At 35.1% G+C, this 19,249-nt stretch overlaps 1 protein-coding gene across 5 annotated transcripts in view; it reads right to left on the bottom strand.

The window, feature by feature from the left end:
* Nucleotides 1-6,212: 6,212 nt before the first annotated feature.
* The window catches only part of FXR1 (FMR1 autosomal homolog 1), a 57,248-nt gene continuing 44,211 nt past the window's right edge, over nt 6,213-19,249 (bottom strand). For 2 of the 5 annotated variants that reach the window (XM_024767337.1, XM_024767345.1), the window contains 4 exons: nt 13,644-13,847; nt 12,030-12,230; nt 7,388-7,479; nt 6,213-6,640 (listed from right to left, as the gene is read on the bottom strand). In XM_024767337.1, the coding sequence (XP_024623105.1) occupies nt 6,470-6,640; nt 7,388-7,479; nt 12,030-12,230; nt 13,644-13,847 (668 nt within the window). In that variant the 3' untranslated portion in view covers nt 6,213-6,469. Of the gene's footprint in view, nt 6,641-7,387; nt 7,480-11,153; nt 11,235-12,029; nt 12,231-13,643; nt 13,848-19,249 lie in introns of all 5 variants that reach the window. The other 3 variants (XM_024767371.1, XM_024767363.1, XM_024767355.1) reach the window with 3 other exon arrangements.

Raw genomic sequence — 19,249 nt, 5'->3', positions numbered from 1 at the left:
CTCTAGGCTTACCTTTTTCAAGTAGAAGAATCCATATTTCACTAAAAGCCGTTAGGCAAACCTACCATTTTTCTTGGGTAAAAAAGTCACCTTTTTTATGAAGGCTCTAGATCATGGTAATTGATGCAAGTATGATGATCTGTAAGAGAGCCTTCATCTTTTAATGGTATTTTCTTACAAAATGCTTGTGTATTAACATTTATTGACTGTTTACAATGTGCTAGCGTTGTGCTAAGCATTTCCCCCTTACCCAGCAGTAGTTACTATTAAAGTACATTTTACAAGTAATGAAATTGAAGTTCAGTGAGGTTAAGATACTTGCCCAAAGCAACATGCTGGCTGAGAAAACTGATCTTTCTCAAACCGGAAGTTCTACGCTGTTAACCTCCACACTGTGGTACCTTTCACAAATCTGATAACCCAGGGATGTTTTCCTTGGTGGTACTGAGATGTGTGTCTCGTACTTGTCATTACACTTCTACCTTAGGCCCTTTTTATCCACGGGTCCCTTCAGATATAGACTTCTTTAAAAGGGAGGAAGATAATGGTTGAATATAGGACTAGGAATAGGAGGTACAGGTTTCAAGTGAAACTTCATAGCCAGGCAACTTTGAGCAAGGTATCTATGCACTTAGGGCTCTCTGCTTCCTCATCTGTTAAGGGGGGGGGGCGGGAAATAACAGCCAACTTAAATTGTGAAGATTTCTCCACTTTATGGATAGGAAATTGAAAAACTAGAGCAAATGCTTTCTGAAGTTGCACAGCTACTGAAACTATAAGCCCTGAATATCTTCTCCAATTTACTATCTTTATTTATAATTTGGTTCTCTATATATTAGTCCTTAATACATGCCTATTCACAGCCTTAATGTTTAGAACTGGCATACCAGAGCTTTAGTTTCGTTACTTAGCCTCTTTCCTTTTGCCTTCACTGGGCCTCTAGGTTGATAACAGATGAGTCCTATGCTACTTAATAAACTTTATAAACCTGCTTTGCTGGTGATGAAAGTAGGCTGTAATGGGTGGTCCTGAAGTCGAATCTTTTCCCACCCTTATTTTTAAGCAAATTCTCTTGCCTTCAGCTGTTTTGCAAATGATGGGAATATCTATAGAAGCACTTAACAAGTCATACAGACCCAAACCATTCAAGAAATAATTGAGAACATGTATGAAAATGGAACACAAGCCCATTTTCTGATTCTAGAAGCTTGTTTATATAGTTTTCTCTGCTATCCTTAATTTCCTGTGCTCTAAATCACAACAAACAGAAGCAAGAAGGGTAAAAGGCAGCTAGATGTAAAATGAGAAGTGGAAGAAACTGGATAACTAGTATCTTAACACAGGGTAAAAACCTAAACATGTTGGACTATGCCACACTAAAAAGCTATGTAGTATTCGGCACACTGAAAATTTATTTTCTACCTTAAAGAAAACCTTGTATCAGAAGTAATTTAAATTAATCCAGGCAGAATGCTTCATTTAAGAGTTAACCAAGCTTAAGTTTAAACACTTCAGGCTAAAATACTGAGTTCTACTGTTTCAATGAGAATTTATAAGGCACCTTTCTGTTGTTAACAACCTATAAAATTTGTTTTGCATTTCAGAAGTGTGTGATGGGGTCATTATTTTGTTCAGCATAAATGATCCCCCAAATGTTAATTACAATGAAAATTTAGAAGTTGGCTCCAAAACTTAAAAGGCCAGAATATGGTAGAAAGAAATCTATAAATCTGAGGTAAAGTAAAAAGCACTTACTTAGAATGCTAGAATAGGTTTTTAGTTAAAGAACCCTGGACTGAGAGTAACCTTGAGTACCAGGAAACTTAAATGACTTAAGCTCTGCTTTTTTGTTGCTGGCACTGCTGTCCAGTGTTGTGTATCTGCTTAGAGCCAACTGTTGCTTTAGCAACAGGATATAGAAAGAGCTATCCAGTGTTAACCTGTTATTCCTGACCCAATGACAAGGTCGTAGTCCAGTGTTAGGGTATAATCTGGAACAAGTTAACACTTGCTGTGACCTTAGTGCTGTTTCAGTTAATGGAATTTCAAGTGAAGTATTTACGTATTTTTCTTTACAACCTGAAAACAGCCAGGTGAAAAATGAAGTTCAAAGAGGTTGAGGTATGAGCTCCAGGGAACAATTAAGCATAGATTAGTTCATCTAGAAAAACTATGGGAAAATTTCTGTAATGAAAACAGTCTCTAACCTAGAAAATAAGTAGCTACATTTGACAATCCATCAAGTAAAAAGGGTATGAAACATTCAGAAAATATCCCTGTGGTTTCACCCTAATTTGAGAAACTGCTAACTAGTATACTTAATAGTGGGACTTTGAAATTGAGAATGTTAGTGAAAAATAATTCTGCCCTTCTTTTATCTTTAGATTGTATACAATATAGCTGGAAATGTCTGGGACAGATATAAATAGAAAACAAACACCATTTTAATTCAGCATACTCCTTAAGAGTACATGGTTAAGTATCACACAGGATCTAACATATGATTACACTCAAGTCATATTATATTGGAAAGGCCTTTATGGGATCACCTAGTCTAGGCCTCTCTAGTTGGATGAAACGGAATATAGAAAAAGTTTGTACAACTAAGATAGTAACTCCCAATTCTGTGCTTCAGTAGCCTGAAACAGTAATATAGAAGATACAGATGAATCTGAATCTAAAGTGACCCACTGATAAACCATTTTAAAAAACAAAATTAATATTTTCCTTATATACACCTCCCTCATCCAATAATTAGGGCTTTTCTGGATGATTAGACCCTTGCTTGGATTTCTGGAGTAAATGATTATACCTTAAAACGTATTATTAGGTTGTCTCTTCTGTGGGTCAAAACTGGTCAGCTCCCAGCAATTTCCTATGGTTCAACATAACTGATGTTTTCAACCAGCAGTTGAGTGCAGTTTCAAATTACCACCACTTGCCAAAAGTTTTACTATAGCAGATTGCAATTATTGCTTTATTGCAACAGTTCCCTGAAATAAAACCCAAATGCTGTCATAGGTTAATCATGGGTTATAAGTGAATATTATCCATTCAAGCATACTAGTAAAAAACTAAAATTTTAAAATAAGGGACCTGCAAATTCACCATATCAGATATCCTTATAAAGGGTACAGGGGATCCAAGTTGTAAATAGCAAAGATAGGGAGACTGAGACTTTACAATGAACACCCTACTTGTTGCCTTTTGGAATTTTGCCAAACCCACAGATCCAATTCAAGTTCCTTGAAGCCTTAGAAAATCTAAATATACAAGTAATCTTCCTTTATTCATTTCCAGTAACCGCCAATCATCTGCTTACGGCATAAGCTCATTGTAGGCACAGCCTATAAGAATATTAACTAGTTGGTTTCAACCTGAAAAAAGTCAATCTGTTTGCAGAGGACACAAATGGTAGGTACTATTTCCCAATCTACCAGCAACATTCAGTTAACATACCAACTTTGCAGAGACCCTTCTGAGGTTAAACACTAGACTCATAGCAAACAGTAGCTACAAAAATACTTCCAAAGGTGATGGATCCCAGCCACAAAAGAACGGCTGACATGAATGGAGATCCAGGACAAATAGTAAAACACCAGCTTAGTGTTTTCCTGTTCTTTGGTTATTTTGCTTGTCTGTATATACCTGGACTTGCTTTTTAAAGAATATTTACTTAAGCTACTACCTCCCTCAGCCTTGTCCTAAGCAACGTCTCAGTTTTCAGGAACTCACTGGTTTGATATGCTGTTACCTCCACATTAAAATAGTTACTTAAAATTAATACTTTTATGTATCCCTATTATAATTTTAACAGTGGTGACTGACCTGTCAACAGAAACCCATACCATTTTGTGAAAGTTTTAGGCCCGTGGAAGGCTTAAAAGAGTGATGCCAAACCCAAGAATCCTAGGCTTCCCAAGGCTTCAGGAAAAGACCATTTTCACCCCCATGTAATCTCAGCTCTTAATTCATGATTTAGTTCAGATATCATACACGATTTCATATATGTATGCTGAAACAATACTTAAGCTGCACAAAACCTTTGCGGGGGCGGGGCTGGGGGGCTGGCAAGTTTTCCCATAGCAACATTCCATGTAACTTGTAGCCAAAAAAGATGCACTCCTCTCAAACTAAGTTTGGAAGGCTACCTCTATCAAGAATAGTTACCTTTGGGGAGTGGGCTTTTCAGTTCTGAATCTGAGCATGTGCTATTAAAAAAAATAATAAATAAAAGGCCTATCATGATTCTGCAGTACATATTTCTAAGGGACATTGGGATTAGTCATTTGTAAATAATGAAATCTTAATACTTACTTCCTAGAATCAGGTTATTAGTTCTAAAAAAGCTCCCTGGGCTAAACCCACTTAAGATGATTTTGTGTTTCTTCCGTTCCCATTGAAACAGTCTTTATAGGAGGATTTTACTGAATATTCTACCTGGAAGAAAATGAAAAATCGTATTTTCTTTATAGCATATTTACCGATTTGGGGATTAATGAAAATTCTTCTCATACCTTATAATTAATTTGTAACTCTACTACTGAAGAGAAGAATAAAAAGGCCAACAATTTTACATGTTTCTGACTTTGGTGGATTAAAAAAATGACATTTGTGGGTAATTTTATTAGGATATGAAATTACTTGATATTATTTATTCAATGTTCAAGGACTGCACTATTCACACTACACCTTAAAATTTTCAGTTATCAGGGTTTTAGGAAAAAGCATGTAATATCATCACAACTTTTAACCTCAACAGTAATAAATTTCAGGGCTAGGGTTTTACATACACTGACCTGGCAAATATTTTTAACTATAACCTGAATTGTCCTTCAGCCATAAATTAAAATCACTTAGCTTTTTTATGCACATAAATTAACATAAATTATGCACATAAAAATACTTTTCAGATGCCAAGTGAAAGAGCTTTCTTCTTGCTCAGTAGTCTTTATATAATATTGTAGAGCAACTCCCATAAACCCTCAATTACTTGATATCACCTTGCAACACACTTCGTTTATTAAGACATCTGGCTAAAATATTTACCAAAAATCCATTCATTAGTATAAGAACCTTTAAAATTATTTCCTTGAGAACCAAAAATCAAATTCGTGACATTCCTTATTTAAAAACTGCTCATTATACTTCTTTATAAAAATAACTTTAATAAAGAATCAAAGGCAAAAGTAAAATTCTGGATTTTACCCCAATGCCTTCCAAAAGTTGCCTATGATTAGAATTTTGTTACAAAGACTTTCCTAATATCAAATCTCTGATCAATTCCCTAAACCATTCTATTCTAACACACTAAATTTTTTTAAGTACTAAGATTTCAGATGATTCATTACAAAATGATAAATTGACCAGCTAATATTTTACTACTACTTATGAGCAAGTATAAATGCATCTTAAAAAGCAATCAGAATACTACTCTAGGCCTTTAAGTAGGTCCAACTACTTTTCAACAGTTGGTATAAAAAGTAGAAAGTTAAAAATCAGCAAATGGAAGATCAAAGTTTATTTACTACCTGCATACAAAAACATATTGCACATCAAACAACCAAAATCAAAAAAAAAAAAAAAAAAAAAGAAAAAAGGAAAAAAAAAAAAAAAAGGGGAAAAAAAAAAAAAAAAAAAAAAAAAAAAAAGGAAAAAGGGAAAAAAAAGAAAAAAGGGGGAAAAAAGAAAAGATACTCTACTGAAGACTAACATGTAGTTTATACAGAATAAACCTTCTGGAAATTGATCTTTTCAGTAGTTCAGGTTATGTCTGAATGGACATGACTAATTCAGCTTAGTGTTTTAACTAAAGCTATGTTTGATTTTTTAAATACTGTACACTTTAATAAATAAACCAAACAAAGCCTCAATGTAGAACAGTCACTGCCAATATCACCCAGTGTCCCTGCAGATGAGAATTTAACAAATGTATTCCAGTGGCCTGCAGATTTTCCTCTACATACAGCATTTTAAAAACACATTAAAACAGACCAGTTTCCAGACTAAACTAATGAAGAAATTACAATTCAGTGCAAAATATCTTAGACTGCATTTCACTCTAGTTTTCCTCAGGTGAAGAAGTGGTTGCATATTATTAAAAATGTAACAAAAGCAGCTAATGCTTTCATAAAGAATATTCCCTTAGGGATCCCACCCCCCACCCACCTCCCCCCATCTCTGCCATACTTTGAAAACAAAATAACATTTCCTATAGCCAGCAACTTTTTTTAATGTTACATATACTATTCTCAAGGCACATCTGATGATATATTTTATAACACAGTAGGTGTCAAAGTATGTTTAACATATGATTTCTTCAGGATCCCTCCCCTTTCTGAATTCCAAATGGAGGAACTGAAAGTGCGATGTAAAGACTGGCGATCCATAATTCTATCTTTGGCAAGCTTGTACAAGCACTATTGTAAAATGTAATGTAAAAGAACTGTAAACTAGGAACTTCTTCAGTTTATGAAACACCATTCAGGACTGCTGCTTCTTGAGTATTTTCTTCTTTTAAGGTATTAATCTTTTCTTCTCCTGGAGTACGCTGTAGCTTAGAAATTTCATCGCCAGAAGCACTAGTTGGGCCATTTATTGCCTTTTCTGAAGGACCATGCTCTTCAATCACATCTTTTGCCTGCCAAAGGGAGACAACTTTTTCAACTTCTTTATAAATGAAATCTATAGCTGAGGAGGACAATAGCTACATAAACATTAATTAGCTAATAAACAATTTTAGTTTTCACATACCACAATGGATCAAAGAATTAAAACATTCTTAAAATTCAAAACAAATACCAATGTACTCCACCTCTCTGGGCTTTTCAACTCTTTATCTCTAGTATCTAGCGGTGCATAAACCACAGGAAGAATCTGTACCTGTTTACTGAAAACTTGCACCTACTTTCATTTTAACCACTGGAATGCTCACCATATAAAAGATATAAACATTAATACCCTAAGTAACGCAAATAACCACCTACTTACTCACCTTTTTTTTGGAACTCACATTTACATATCAAATCCCTTAAAATATTTAAAAGAACTGAAACTTAAAGGTCTTTATCCACCACTGAGAAGAGGTATATTCAGCCTATTGTTCCCCAAATTAAGGCAACAGTCTCTATGCCCAGTATCTTGGGGCAGACTGAATTTTACGAATGCTATTTAGAGTTCTAAATGAAAAGTATTTCAGGCTCAAGCATGCATATCTTCAGTTACCTGGGGCCAAAAACAAAATCAAGAGTAGTCTTTAACTAAAATATTACTGGTCTAATTGGGGAAACAAGTGATCATACAAGTAAGTTAAGAAGTGAAAATAAAACTAAACCATACCAAAAACAAAAACAAAAACACCAAAACCTACAGGTTAAATTCTCCTTACCATTTCTTTCTTGTTTTTAGCCAAAGTTTCCCTTGGGAGGTTTCTTTGTCTGCTCTGAGACTCAGCTCTAGAAATATAATCTGCAACTGTGACTGTTGAAGATGAGAAAAAAATTACAGGTGTTGAAAAAGTACTTCTAAAGTTTATTTATGGATAAAGAGTAATTTTACTTTTAAAATAAATTAATGGTGGGTTACCCAATTTCAAAATTTTCTTAAGCTGGGTACCACCTCCAACCAAAAACTAACCCTGAAAAATGTGCCTGTGGTTTAGTGCTGACTACAGAAGATTTCAAGCTGGAAAGGCAAGGAAGCCTAGATTAAAGTCCTCTTCAACAAGAGTCCAGCCATTTGTTTCTGGTTAGTCTACAGTTGTGGGGTTAAGTCTGACATAGAAATCCACAACCAAGAATAGAGAATGCAGCATTGTAAGCCCAGTGTTTGCACTTATCAGTGGGGGAAAAAATGGGGCAAACTGGGTCAAATCGTGGTGTAGCATGCTTCAATTTGAAATTTTCATCAAAGATGTAAAAGATTTACTCAGAAATTAGTTGTTCTGGTTTTTTTTAACATTTTCTTTAAAAGCACAGTAAGATATCCAAGTGTATTTTATGGTTCCTTTTTCACATTTCACACTAGAGACCATTCTGAGTAATCTAAAAAAACTGCAAGCAAGCTAAAGATGACAGAACACCAACCTAAAAATGTGGCCATTGATCATGGTGGGAAAAGGTCCACCATTAATTCAGTAACCACTCCCTTTCCCCATCTTGCCAATCTTTCAAGCGACTGACTGAAAAGGTGTTTGTGTTTGCAATGGCAGTAGGGATGCAGGGAAAAGACTAACGCAAAGGCGAAAAGACTAACCCACACTAACACCCTACTGCCAACCCAACTACAACAAACTACCTCTGGTCTGCTAGTACACTGGACTGGCCTCACTTTATACTGCAGAACTTTCTCTTCAAGGACCTGCAACTTAGAATTCACTGATTTGAAGAAATATCAAAATAATCACCCTCTTCCTTTCAAAGTATTTACTTTCCCTCAGAAACTGGTGAAGAAAAATCCCTGATTATGTGGAATACGGTGTACTTTAAATTATGGAAGCAGGTAAATTACGAAAGAATTAAAACTTGGGTAAATTTAAAATTTAAAGTCACTGTGTACAGGAAGAGCTAGTCCATCAGGTTCAAATTATATGAAAATAAATCATTTTAATATAATAAAAAGCTGGATTGTATTTACAATTCATTTTTCTTAATCATGAATTAACATGCTAACACCTTTCTTTATAAGATCCAAGAACTTTCTAGAACTTTCAAGAACTTTCTAAAATTATACTGTTTACCAAGAAAGGATTCTGACATAGATAGAACTATTAAAATGAATCTTTTTAAATCCCAAGGAAACAACTTAATTCAGAACTAATACACATCTTTAGAAACACCACTAAATAAAGATGTTTCATGTCTAAAACTGTCTCTTTCCCATAAGAAACTCAATGTACTCATTTTGGAGCTTTATAAATGGTCATTTAAATTCACTGTAAATGAATTTATAAATACATTTAATAAGTTTCCAAAATTGGGGAGAGGGATACTATCAAATCCACTTCATCATTATATCTACATACACAGAAGCAAAAGCATCCTATTCTGGTTTGGAGAGCACCTTAATGAATTCATTCTGTTTCCATGGTTGAGCCCTCAGTGACACCTGGAAGAACTCAGCTACCTGGAAACCCTGATGCATAGACACGCATACTGCTAAATTTGAACACGTGACAATTCTTAGAACTCTTCATCCACTATGTGCAGAGAATAGTATACTTTGATACAGTTTATCAATTAATTAATAGGCACTTAGCTGGAAAGGTAAAAATTTATTAGTGCCCCTCCCCTACCAAAGGGAGGTAAAACTAAAAATAACCTCAGTTAATTCAAAGAAAAACCTGTTCATAGCCAGTCTTTAAAAAAGTTCAAAACAGATTAATAGGTATTTACAATATCTAGAAAAAAATTGAGGCAATTTGTGCAGCATAATTTGGACTCTAGAATTTAAGGGCTCCAAAGTTAATCCACTGGACACCAGTATACTGTCATTCTTTTCTTAGTAAAGAATACTCACTGCTTAATTTATACTAAGGGCAACAAGAAATTCTGAGCAAATATTTGTTTATTTCAGAGAATGTTGACATTAACTTTGGATAGAAGCTGCCTTCGTAGAACTCCTTCCAGGGGCAAAGGAGAAAATGATGTGCTTTTTCCACCTATCGTGTGTGTGTGTGTGTGTGTGTGTGTGTGTGTGTGTGTGTGTCTGTGTGTGTCTGTCTGTGTGTGTGTGTCTTGGTTTGGGGGGTAGGGGGCACGCTGAGAAAGGCAATGAGTTCTAAAGAGGAAATTAGTACTTCCAAAGAACAGAGTAAAACAGGAATAAATGCAGTAAAGAACACAAATCATTGCTTAATTATTTAAAACTCTAAATTACTCGTTTCAATTAATACCATGCAGAAATCTCTTCCTCTTCTTTATCAAAGGCTTTTATGTTATTCCCTTTATGTCCTTTGACTTAGTAATGAACCACCATCCACCTAGTTAATAAATTATGTTGTAATTTATTCTATCTCAAGCCCAACCTACTAACAGCTTAAATTTCCTTATTTGTAAAGTACAGCCAAAAAGTGTATGCACTGCTATGCCAGCTTCAAAAAACAAAATAAATACAATCTCTTCATCTAAAAGATATTTCTAACACTAAAGAGAGAGAAAAGAAGAGAAAACAATAACATTTCCTGGAACCTATTTTGACAATATTTAATTCCTTTTAAATTTACAACTATGTTTAAAACATCAACTTTTTTTTCCCCAAGAATGGAAACTAATACCCTTAACCAGTTTTCTCAAATGTCTCTACAACCACTAAACTTAAAATTCTAAATAAAGATACTGGAATTTACATTCTTTATTTGGGGAAAACACAAGAATTTGCTTTGGAAAGAATGCAAAATTGATTAGTTTAAAAGGGGTTTATTTCTGGTGCACACAGTTTCTTCATTGTAAATATACATGTGATTCTCCATACAAAGGAAATGGAATTATGTTCAAGATAGTATAGACACAGCAAACAAGTTTCTTTGAAGTTACTAAAAATTATATCTACTTAAATTAACATTCTAAAACTAAGTAAGTACTATTAATTTGAATAGTTAGTAGGTGTAAGGGAAAAGGCATCACACTACAATAAACAAAAACATAACATGCATTCCTCTTACTAGGAAAAAGACACTTTCAAGTATTTTTTTCATTTATACTTTTTTTTAAACTGTGGGTATGAGAAACCCCACAAAAATGAGGTGCTGAACCCAGATATAGCAAGCAGGCACCATGCAAAAGCTGCCCAGTTTTGCCAATCAACCTCAATCACAATCTACAACATAGTTCCTGGGATGGCAGGCCCCAACTCAAGAATGCAGAATCTGCCAAGTGGACAAAATAACGGTATTCTCAACAGTATTTCCATGTAAAAAAATTGAGACACAACATTAGTTCAATTAGACGGGTTTACTACACATTTACGGTGTGAAGGAAGAATGCATTTTCTTAAGAGTAGTAGTCGTATTAGTTGAGTAAACAATTTATGCAATGCACATCTTGAATGTATATGCACAGGTGTACATGTAAGTATAATATATTTAGAAAGCAGACACATGACATTTTTTTTTCATGCTTGTAACCTGGTGTTGGCAACAGGTCCACGCAAGTTACCTGGCTGTCTATCTTCTGCCTGACCCCTGAAACGACGCCTGCGGCTACGATTGCGTCGCTGGGGTTTTTTTTCACTATCATCTGTAATTGCAAAGTTCACCATGAACTATTCTGACAAAAACAAAGCAAAAAACAAAGCAAAAAAAAAAAAAAAAAAAAAAATTTTTTCCTTCAAAGTTTTAAAAAAGGGAAAAAAACCTTTTAATTAAAAAGAAAAAAAAAAAAAAAAAAAAAAAAAAAAAAAAAAACTTCTTTCCTTCAAAGATTTAAAGAAGGGAAAAGAACCTTTTAATTAAACAGGAAAAATAAAACAATACACATTACTCACAGGAAAAATACTTTTGTAGTTTAAAACATTCCTACTACATTAAATATGGAATTATCATCCAGAAATTAAGAGGGTTTTAACTCTTGATTAAACAAACTCTAAGACTTAATTATCATCATTCAGGAATAAAGTTTTCCTTTTTTTTACCAAAGTTAATGACACTTTAGCCCTCTGGAAATCAATTCCTACTCAGTATACACACCTTCATTAGTGTCATTTATAACATTTAAAGAGGCAAACTGAAAGCCCAATTTTGGTTTAGAACAGTAAGAGTATTAAGTGCCTTGCAGTTTGAATATTTGTATTGTTTTAATGGCATCAAAGGGCATTTTAATATACCTTCCCAGTTTCAAATTATTTGGCTATACAAATCTGAGAACTAGACATTTAAGACAGACACAAAGCCATCTACCTCATCTGAAGTAAACACTAGGAAAAATTCAACTTGTGAATTGCGTATGTTTGGGATTTTTTTTTTAAAAAAAAAAGCTTCACACATTAACAATATTATACAATAATATGTATCTTTTCCCTAAGTGCTTACATACCTAGCCCATTTTCATTAACTGAAGCTGTATCAGATTCAGTCATCCCATCCATCAGAACAGCATCTTCATCAGTCCTTCGTCTACGAGACCGCCTACGACGGTTAGTACTGTGATGAGATTCGCTGGCATCAGTGTCTGCAGTCTGATCTGATTCTGTATTATCAAGTAAGCTGTATGGATTGCTGTCTGGATCTTTGAGCACTATATGCATGTCAGAGGCAAGAAATATTTGTTTAAGAGAGCTGCAGTTATTAGGAATACTCTGACCTATATTGAACTATATCAATTAATGATAAGAAACTTCAATTTTCCCCAGGTAAAAATATACCCTCTCTGTCTTCAGATAAAATGTTTTCTGTATCACTATTTTACCTGAAAAACAACAAATATAAAAACCTTTAAATGGCAATGAAATATTAAAACAGAAGATGGGCAGACAACTTGGCTTTCTACCATTTCTCTTTGACTTGTTTTTGAAAACGTATGAGGAACTAGTATATTATTACATGCTACTTTTTACATTCACATTCCTAGCTAATCCTGCCCAGAGGCTAGAGAAATAAAAATGAAAACAAATATTCAGCTAAAATGAATCAATTCCACGAAACAGCTTTTTGTCTCCATAACTGAGTTCAATGTGGTTGCTGCTTCTTTGTGCCAATGTTAATGAACTATTTCCAAATAATATTCAACACCTGCACTCCGTGACATAACAGAAATCTCTTACTATGAACTGAAGCAAGCAAAGCAAGTCTACACAAAAAAGCATACTAAAAAATTTGAAATTCTAACTGGTTATAGGAAAATGTGGAAATGAATGTTGAGTAGTACTCCCATCTCCAGAAAGAAAGAGTGAAGGGGGAGTAAGGTGGGGTGAGGGTGGGAAAGGAAAGGTTTTAAGATATAATTTATAAGAAAAAAAAATACCCATCTTACCTATGTGCATTTATTGCTTCCACCAATCAAATTATAGAAGAAATTCACCTAATCACGATTTTTCCTTTCTAAGTTTCCTTTGGTAACAGCTAGCAAGCTAGCATCTTTGCAAAAGACACTAAGTTTATCCATTAATCATAAACACTAGGTAAAGTACATTTACTTTGTAATTCAGCATACTATAATTTTATAAACCTTGGTAAGAGTGAACAATATACTAAAATATAAAAAACTGCTTCCCTGGAAGTCTGTAAACTGAACTTTAGGACTTGAAGAATATCACTAGAACTAGAGAGTACTTTAAAGTCCCGTAAAAGGTGTGATTTGATCCAGCCTTTTTAAAAAATTTATTAAGAGTGGTTTTATTAAAAGTTGCCATACAATAATATGCTATGGATCTAGTCCATGGATCCCTGACAATTCTCAATTCTCCCCCCAGCCCATTATACTAAGCAAGAACATTCTGAATATTCTAACTAAACTTTCACTGAGAAACACTCTATAGTGCTTTTCCTTATGTTGCTATGTGTATGTGTGTGTATATATATATTCTACTATTTTCCTCAGACAGTTAAAAGAGAAACTTCCAAAAACGAGTGGCCCTGGTAAATGAATTAACGTATATATAATTATACTGTTTACCAAGAAAGGATTCTGACATAGTATATAAAAGACTACCAGAACTGATGGAAGATTTGCCACCACGTGGTCCACCACGACCTCGACCCCCTGAAACACTTCTGCCTCTTCCTCCTGGGCGTCTCCTGCTGTCACGCTGATGCCGGCTCTCTCGGTCATCTTCTCCCGCCAATGACCAATCACTTAGCTCGTCTTTACGCTCAGATTCAGTTTCAGATGGGTTAGACAGCTCAGAGTTTGTACCTTGGGAAAGAAGAAAACATAAGCCAACTATATTTCTATTAAAGAAAAAAGTGAAAATTTTCAACATTATTTCCTGCTAATCATTGTTTAAATAACCCTACTGATTGGCTGCTCCAAAGAGAAATAAAAATGTTAATGAATTTGAAATTTATTAACTAAGAAATAACTGAATGTTAAAATTGTATACTAGTAATAAAGTATTTACCTAGTCAGATAGATTAAAAATTGAACTGTTTGGATGCGCAGAAACATGGCCAATAGAATTTTGCAAAGAACATACAAAACATTACACATATACAATATGAAAATGCACTTAATATAGGGAAATATTTTTTAAATTTTGCCCATTTTTAGGTTTTTAACAAAGTGTTAGTATTGGGTTGGCCAAACAGTTCATTTGGTTTTAAGTAAAAATAAAAGACACATTTTTCATTTTCACCAAGAATTTTATTGCACAATGCATTCACTAACCAAACGAACTGTTTGGCCAACCCAATATAATAAGAAATAACCACTATCCAATATTTAAAAGCAAATTTAATCATATTTAGAAGAATGAGTACTTTATCTGCATACTATATTCTACCATTATTTCACTGATTCTAGGCGGCACCTTTTTTTCACACTTAACATCTCTGAAATAAGAATATTTCTTATAATTGATGGTCTCATGAACTAGGAGTGTATTTTTAGTAGCTCTACATAAAATTATGTTTTTCGCACAATAATGTCTTAAGTTTGAAGAATACAGCGTTTGAAATCACTGAACAAATTTTAGGTTACTCTAAGAAAAGACAGCTTCAACCTGACAATCAATGGAGTTTAAGCCATTATCAGTGAAACAAAACTTCAGCATGACTTTAAAAGTTTACGGACTTTTTCTAACATCCCAATGGCCAATTTCAATAGTGACCTTTTAAAAATGTAAACACTGCAAAGATTCTATGAAAGCCTACATTATTATGATAACACAATTAATGTGTCAGATTTATATGACCCAATCACTATCATACTCATTCCCACTTCTATGCTTTTCAAAAGTTCATTTTACACCTTTTTTTTTTTTCCCCTGGCTGCATTGGGTCTTTGTTGCTGTGCACGGGCCTTCTCTGGTTGCAGCGAGCGGGGGCTACTCTTCATTGCAGTGCATGGACTTCTCATTACAGTGGCTTCTCCTGTTGTGGAGCACGGGCTCTAGGCACGCGGGCTTCAGCAGTTGTGGCACGCGAGCTCTAGAGCGCAGGCTCAGTAGTTGTGGTGCACGGGCTTCTTTGCTCCGCGACACGTGGGATGTCTCTGGACCAGGGCTCAAACCCATGTCCCCTGCATTGGCAGGCGGATTCTTAACCATTGCGCCACCAGGGAAGCCCATTTTACACCGTTTTGCTTTTACAAAAGACCTCCACAAATACCTGTTTTTGCTAACCAAAAGAAATCAAAGAGGATTTCTGCTTTAGGAAAAAAAGGCACGAAGAGAAAATAGCCTGCAGCATTTGCTTTGCAGCAAGCCATTATAGAGGCAGCAAGCACCCCAAACAGTGACAGCAGCACACCCCAGCTCCTTCCTCAGGAACTAAACTCAGCATCAAGCCAACATAGTTTTGAACTGTGTCGGTGAGCATCTGTGCTTTATCTCACATTATTTTGTGCATCTATTAGCAAGATGTGTCCTAAGGTAATTGCTTCTTCACTTTATGCCATTTCAGCTTACAAAAGGTTTCACAGGAAAACTCTACTTTCTGATAGTGTGGGAAACCTATACATGCAAATCTATCTCCTTAAGGGCCCAGTTCAATGTCTGTAGCTTCCAACCAATTTAACTAAAAACAGACCTCTCCCCTTATTTCCTTAAAATTAATGTGTATCTATCATGAAGTATTGTCATGTGTTGTTTTCTATTTTCTCCAGTGTGGATTTACTTCCCACTTGGTCTACAATATAATAAAGGGGAGAGCTCTGTCTTGTATCTCTAAATGCCCCCAGAAGCTTAGCAACATGCATATCAATTTTCTCTTGAGATGTGAATTTGCTGCATGATTTTGATGTTCCTATGCTGAACTCCCAAATAAGATAAACTAGAAATACACTATATTAACTCCATAGTCATTTAATGATAAAAGCAAAACACAAGAGCTCTTCAGATACACAAAATGCTACGTACTGAAGTACAGGGACTAAAACGTAAAGTTTAAAAACAAGCCTACCAACCTCCTTTCTCCTTTAAAGATAAGTCTTCTATCATCTTTTTTTCTCCATATGCCATTAAATATAGATGTAGCTAGTCATTATATAAGAATGGATACGTTAGACGTACATTTTAAGAAACATATAGCAAGCTTCTAGTACTGACATTCGAGTCTTTGTTAAGAAATGAGTCTCATAGTAGAGAATGAATTAAAACACTTATTTTTCCAAATGACAAAAAAGAACTTTGTTAACTGATGTCATGGTCTGGTGGAATAAGGATAGTTTATCATTTCATGAGTAGCTAAAAAAAACAAAACAAAACAATCAAAAAAAACCTTGGAATGTATCAGACCTTTGGGATTTATTTACAAAGCTATATATCCTGCCTGAAAACATTACCAAAATTTGAAGTTAGATGAGTATCTCATTTTTTAACAGAAGTTCCTTTCAAATTATCTTTAGAAATACAGTGTAGTATTTAACTCAGTATCATAAGCAAAAAAATTTTCTTAGGTTTAACCTAAATCTAATACTCAAGATACTCAAAGAGGGTGTCTAAATCATAAATAGATTTCAGTAGATAAAGACAGCTATTAAGGTCAAAAAAAAAAGCTAATGAACTGGCTAGTGTTCCACTTCCTTCATATTAAACATTTCTGAGATGGCATAAGGAACTCTGCAGATGTAATTAAGGTTAAGGATATTGAGGTGGGAGGATTATCCTAGATCATCCAGGTAAGGCCAAATTAATCACATGGATCTTTAAAAAGTAGAGAACCATTCTCAACTACAGAGAACCAGAGATGATAGCATAAGGACTCTCTGTAATTACTAGCTTTATCAGACGGAGGAAGCGGTCAATAAGCCAAGGAACAGAGATTGTCTCTATAAGCTGGAAGTGTCAAAGGAACAAATTTTTCCCTAGAGCCTCCAAAAGGAAATACAGACATGCCAACACTTAGATTTTAGCCCAATGACACTCATGTCAGATTTCTGACCTACAGAACTATAATAGTATTGTAAAAGCCTCTGAAATTATGATTTGTTGCATAATCAACAGAAAAATACTGTTAAAATCATTCCAATCTCAATTCTGTAAAATACAAGTTCATGAATCCAAAAAGTCAGGGTGGGGGGAGGCTTTATAAATGATCCATGAAACCGGTTCAATTTGTAATGGCTCCAACAAATAAAAAGACCTGTTTTTTTTTTTTTTTTTTTTTTTTTGCGGTACGCGGGCCTCTCACTGTTGTGGCCTCTCCCGTTGCGGAGCAACAGGCTCCGGACGCGCAGGCTCAGTGGCCATGGCTCACGGGCCCAGCCGCTCCGCGGCATGTGGGATCCTCCCACACCGGGGCACGAACCCATGTCCCCTGCATCGGCAGGCGGACTCTCAACCACTGCGCCACCAGGGAAGCCCAAAAGACCTGTTTTTAACAGAATTTAAACTCATATTTTCCCCTAAAACTTCTAAAATCACCTTATGAAGATGGTTCACATCCTTTTAAACTATAGCTTTTTTTTTTTTTTTTTTTTGCGGTAAGCAGGCCTCTCACTGTTGTGGCCTCTCCCGTTGCGGAGCAACAGGCTCCGGACGCGCAGGCTCAGTGGCCATGGCTCACGGGCCCAGCCGCTCCGCGGCATGTGGGATCCTCCCACACCGGGGCACGAACCCATGTCCCCTGCATCTGCAGGCGGACTCTCAACCACTGCGCCACCAGGGAAGCCCCTGTTCACATCCTTTTAAATGAACACGTATGCTGAACTTAATATTAACAGCTAAAGCCCCACATTTTATCAAATCCAACATTAAGTCATATTTTGTGTGCCATTTAAAGAAAATGCTGCCAATTAAAGTTGTAAGACATCATCCATTGTAACACATATAACTTCAGAGATGTTAAATTCTTATACAGCTTATACATATATATTCACCACCTAAAAAACCTTCTGCTATTAAGTGGACAAGAACATCTACAACCAAATTCAAATAATTTTTATTTCTCTGGAGCCCACTTTAAGTTCAACAGCTATTTCAAGAAATACAATGTTACTAGTTGGCAAAGATTCAGAGGTAAGAGTGCCATCTACTGAACAATCTGCATAGCTTTCTTCAATCCAAATGATATTCCTCTACCATTCTCATTTAAATTTATTTCTGTCAACAAAAGCATTTTGCCGAAGAGTGACCTCTCATCAATAAGTGGACTTCCCAGAGGCTTATAAAATTGTTCAATGAATTCATCAACCAAAAAACCAAATCTGATTATTTGTACTAGTAATTTGTACCTCTAAAATCATTCAATATGTACTTAATTTCTATTTAACTACTGATTGTCTTTTGTATTAAATGTGCTTTCAGGATTTTAATAGTTCTCAATTCTCAGTCCTTCACATACTGAACACAGTAACTGGAATTCTTCTTTTCAGGCTTCAATATAGGGTTAACTTTAAAATAATGAAAAAAGGGGAAGGGAAACTTGACCATCCAACTCTACAATAAATGAAAAACAGTACAAATCTAATATAACTCTGGCATCATCAGACGATCCTTTGGTCAAACATGAAATGTGGAAGTGGAATCTGCACACTGTAAAGCTTTCATGTATTTGTTTTCCCTAAATGCCTTCTATTCTGGAAAAGGCTTATGAAATTTTTTCCCAAAGCAGTCAGGATGAGCATAGGGGAGTAGAGAAGAGAGAAGAGAAGAGAGAAGGACAGAGAGAAGGGAAGAAAAAAATCAGGTCACTGCTAAGATCCAAGTCCAAATGCAGAAAAATGGAACAACTCCAAAGCTGAAGACAAACTGAGAAATTCAGGATTAGAGAATTGCTGACAATCACCATCCACTGGTCCCTTCCTATATAGGTTAAGCCCCATCCTCTCAGTGAAACACATTTTAGAAAAATGTTCATTTATAAAATGTTAACTAGGTTCTAACTTTTAAAGCTCTCATATTATTGAAATGCTGTATTTCACAAAATAATTCCAGATGTGAGATATTAATATTCAAAACTGCCAAATGAACCAATATAGTATTTTTTAAAACCAGTACAGATTTGCTATATGTAATCGTGGCACAGTGATTAGTGTATTTTTTCATTTTTACTTTTCCTAGAGGGTAGGCAAAAGGTAAATCCTAGTAACATCACCACCATCACTAGGTTTTTATTGGAAAATGTATATAATTGTACAGAGAAAATACCTGAGAAAAC

Source organism: Neophocaena asiaeorientalis, unplaced genomic scaffold (genome assembly GCF_003031525.2).
Source record: "Neophocaena asiaeorientalis asiaeorientalis breed wild unplaced genomic scaffold, Neophocaena_asiaeorientalis_V1.1 scaffold225, whole genome shotgun sequence".
NCBI lineage: Eukaryota > Metazoa > Chordata > Mammalia > Artiodactyla > Phocoenidae > Neophocaena > Neophocaena asiaeorientalis.
The sequence above is the reverse complement of the archived record's forward strand: the minus strand, read 5'-3'. Positions and strand labels throughout refer to the sequence as shown.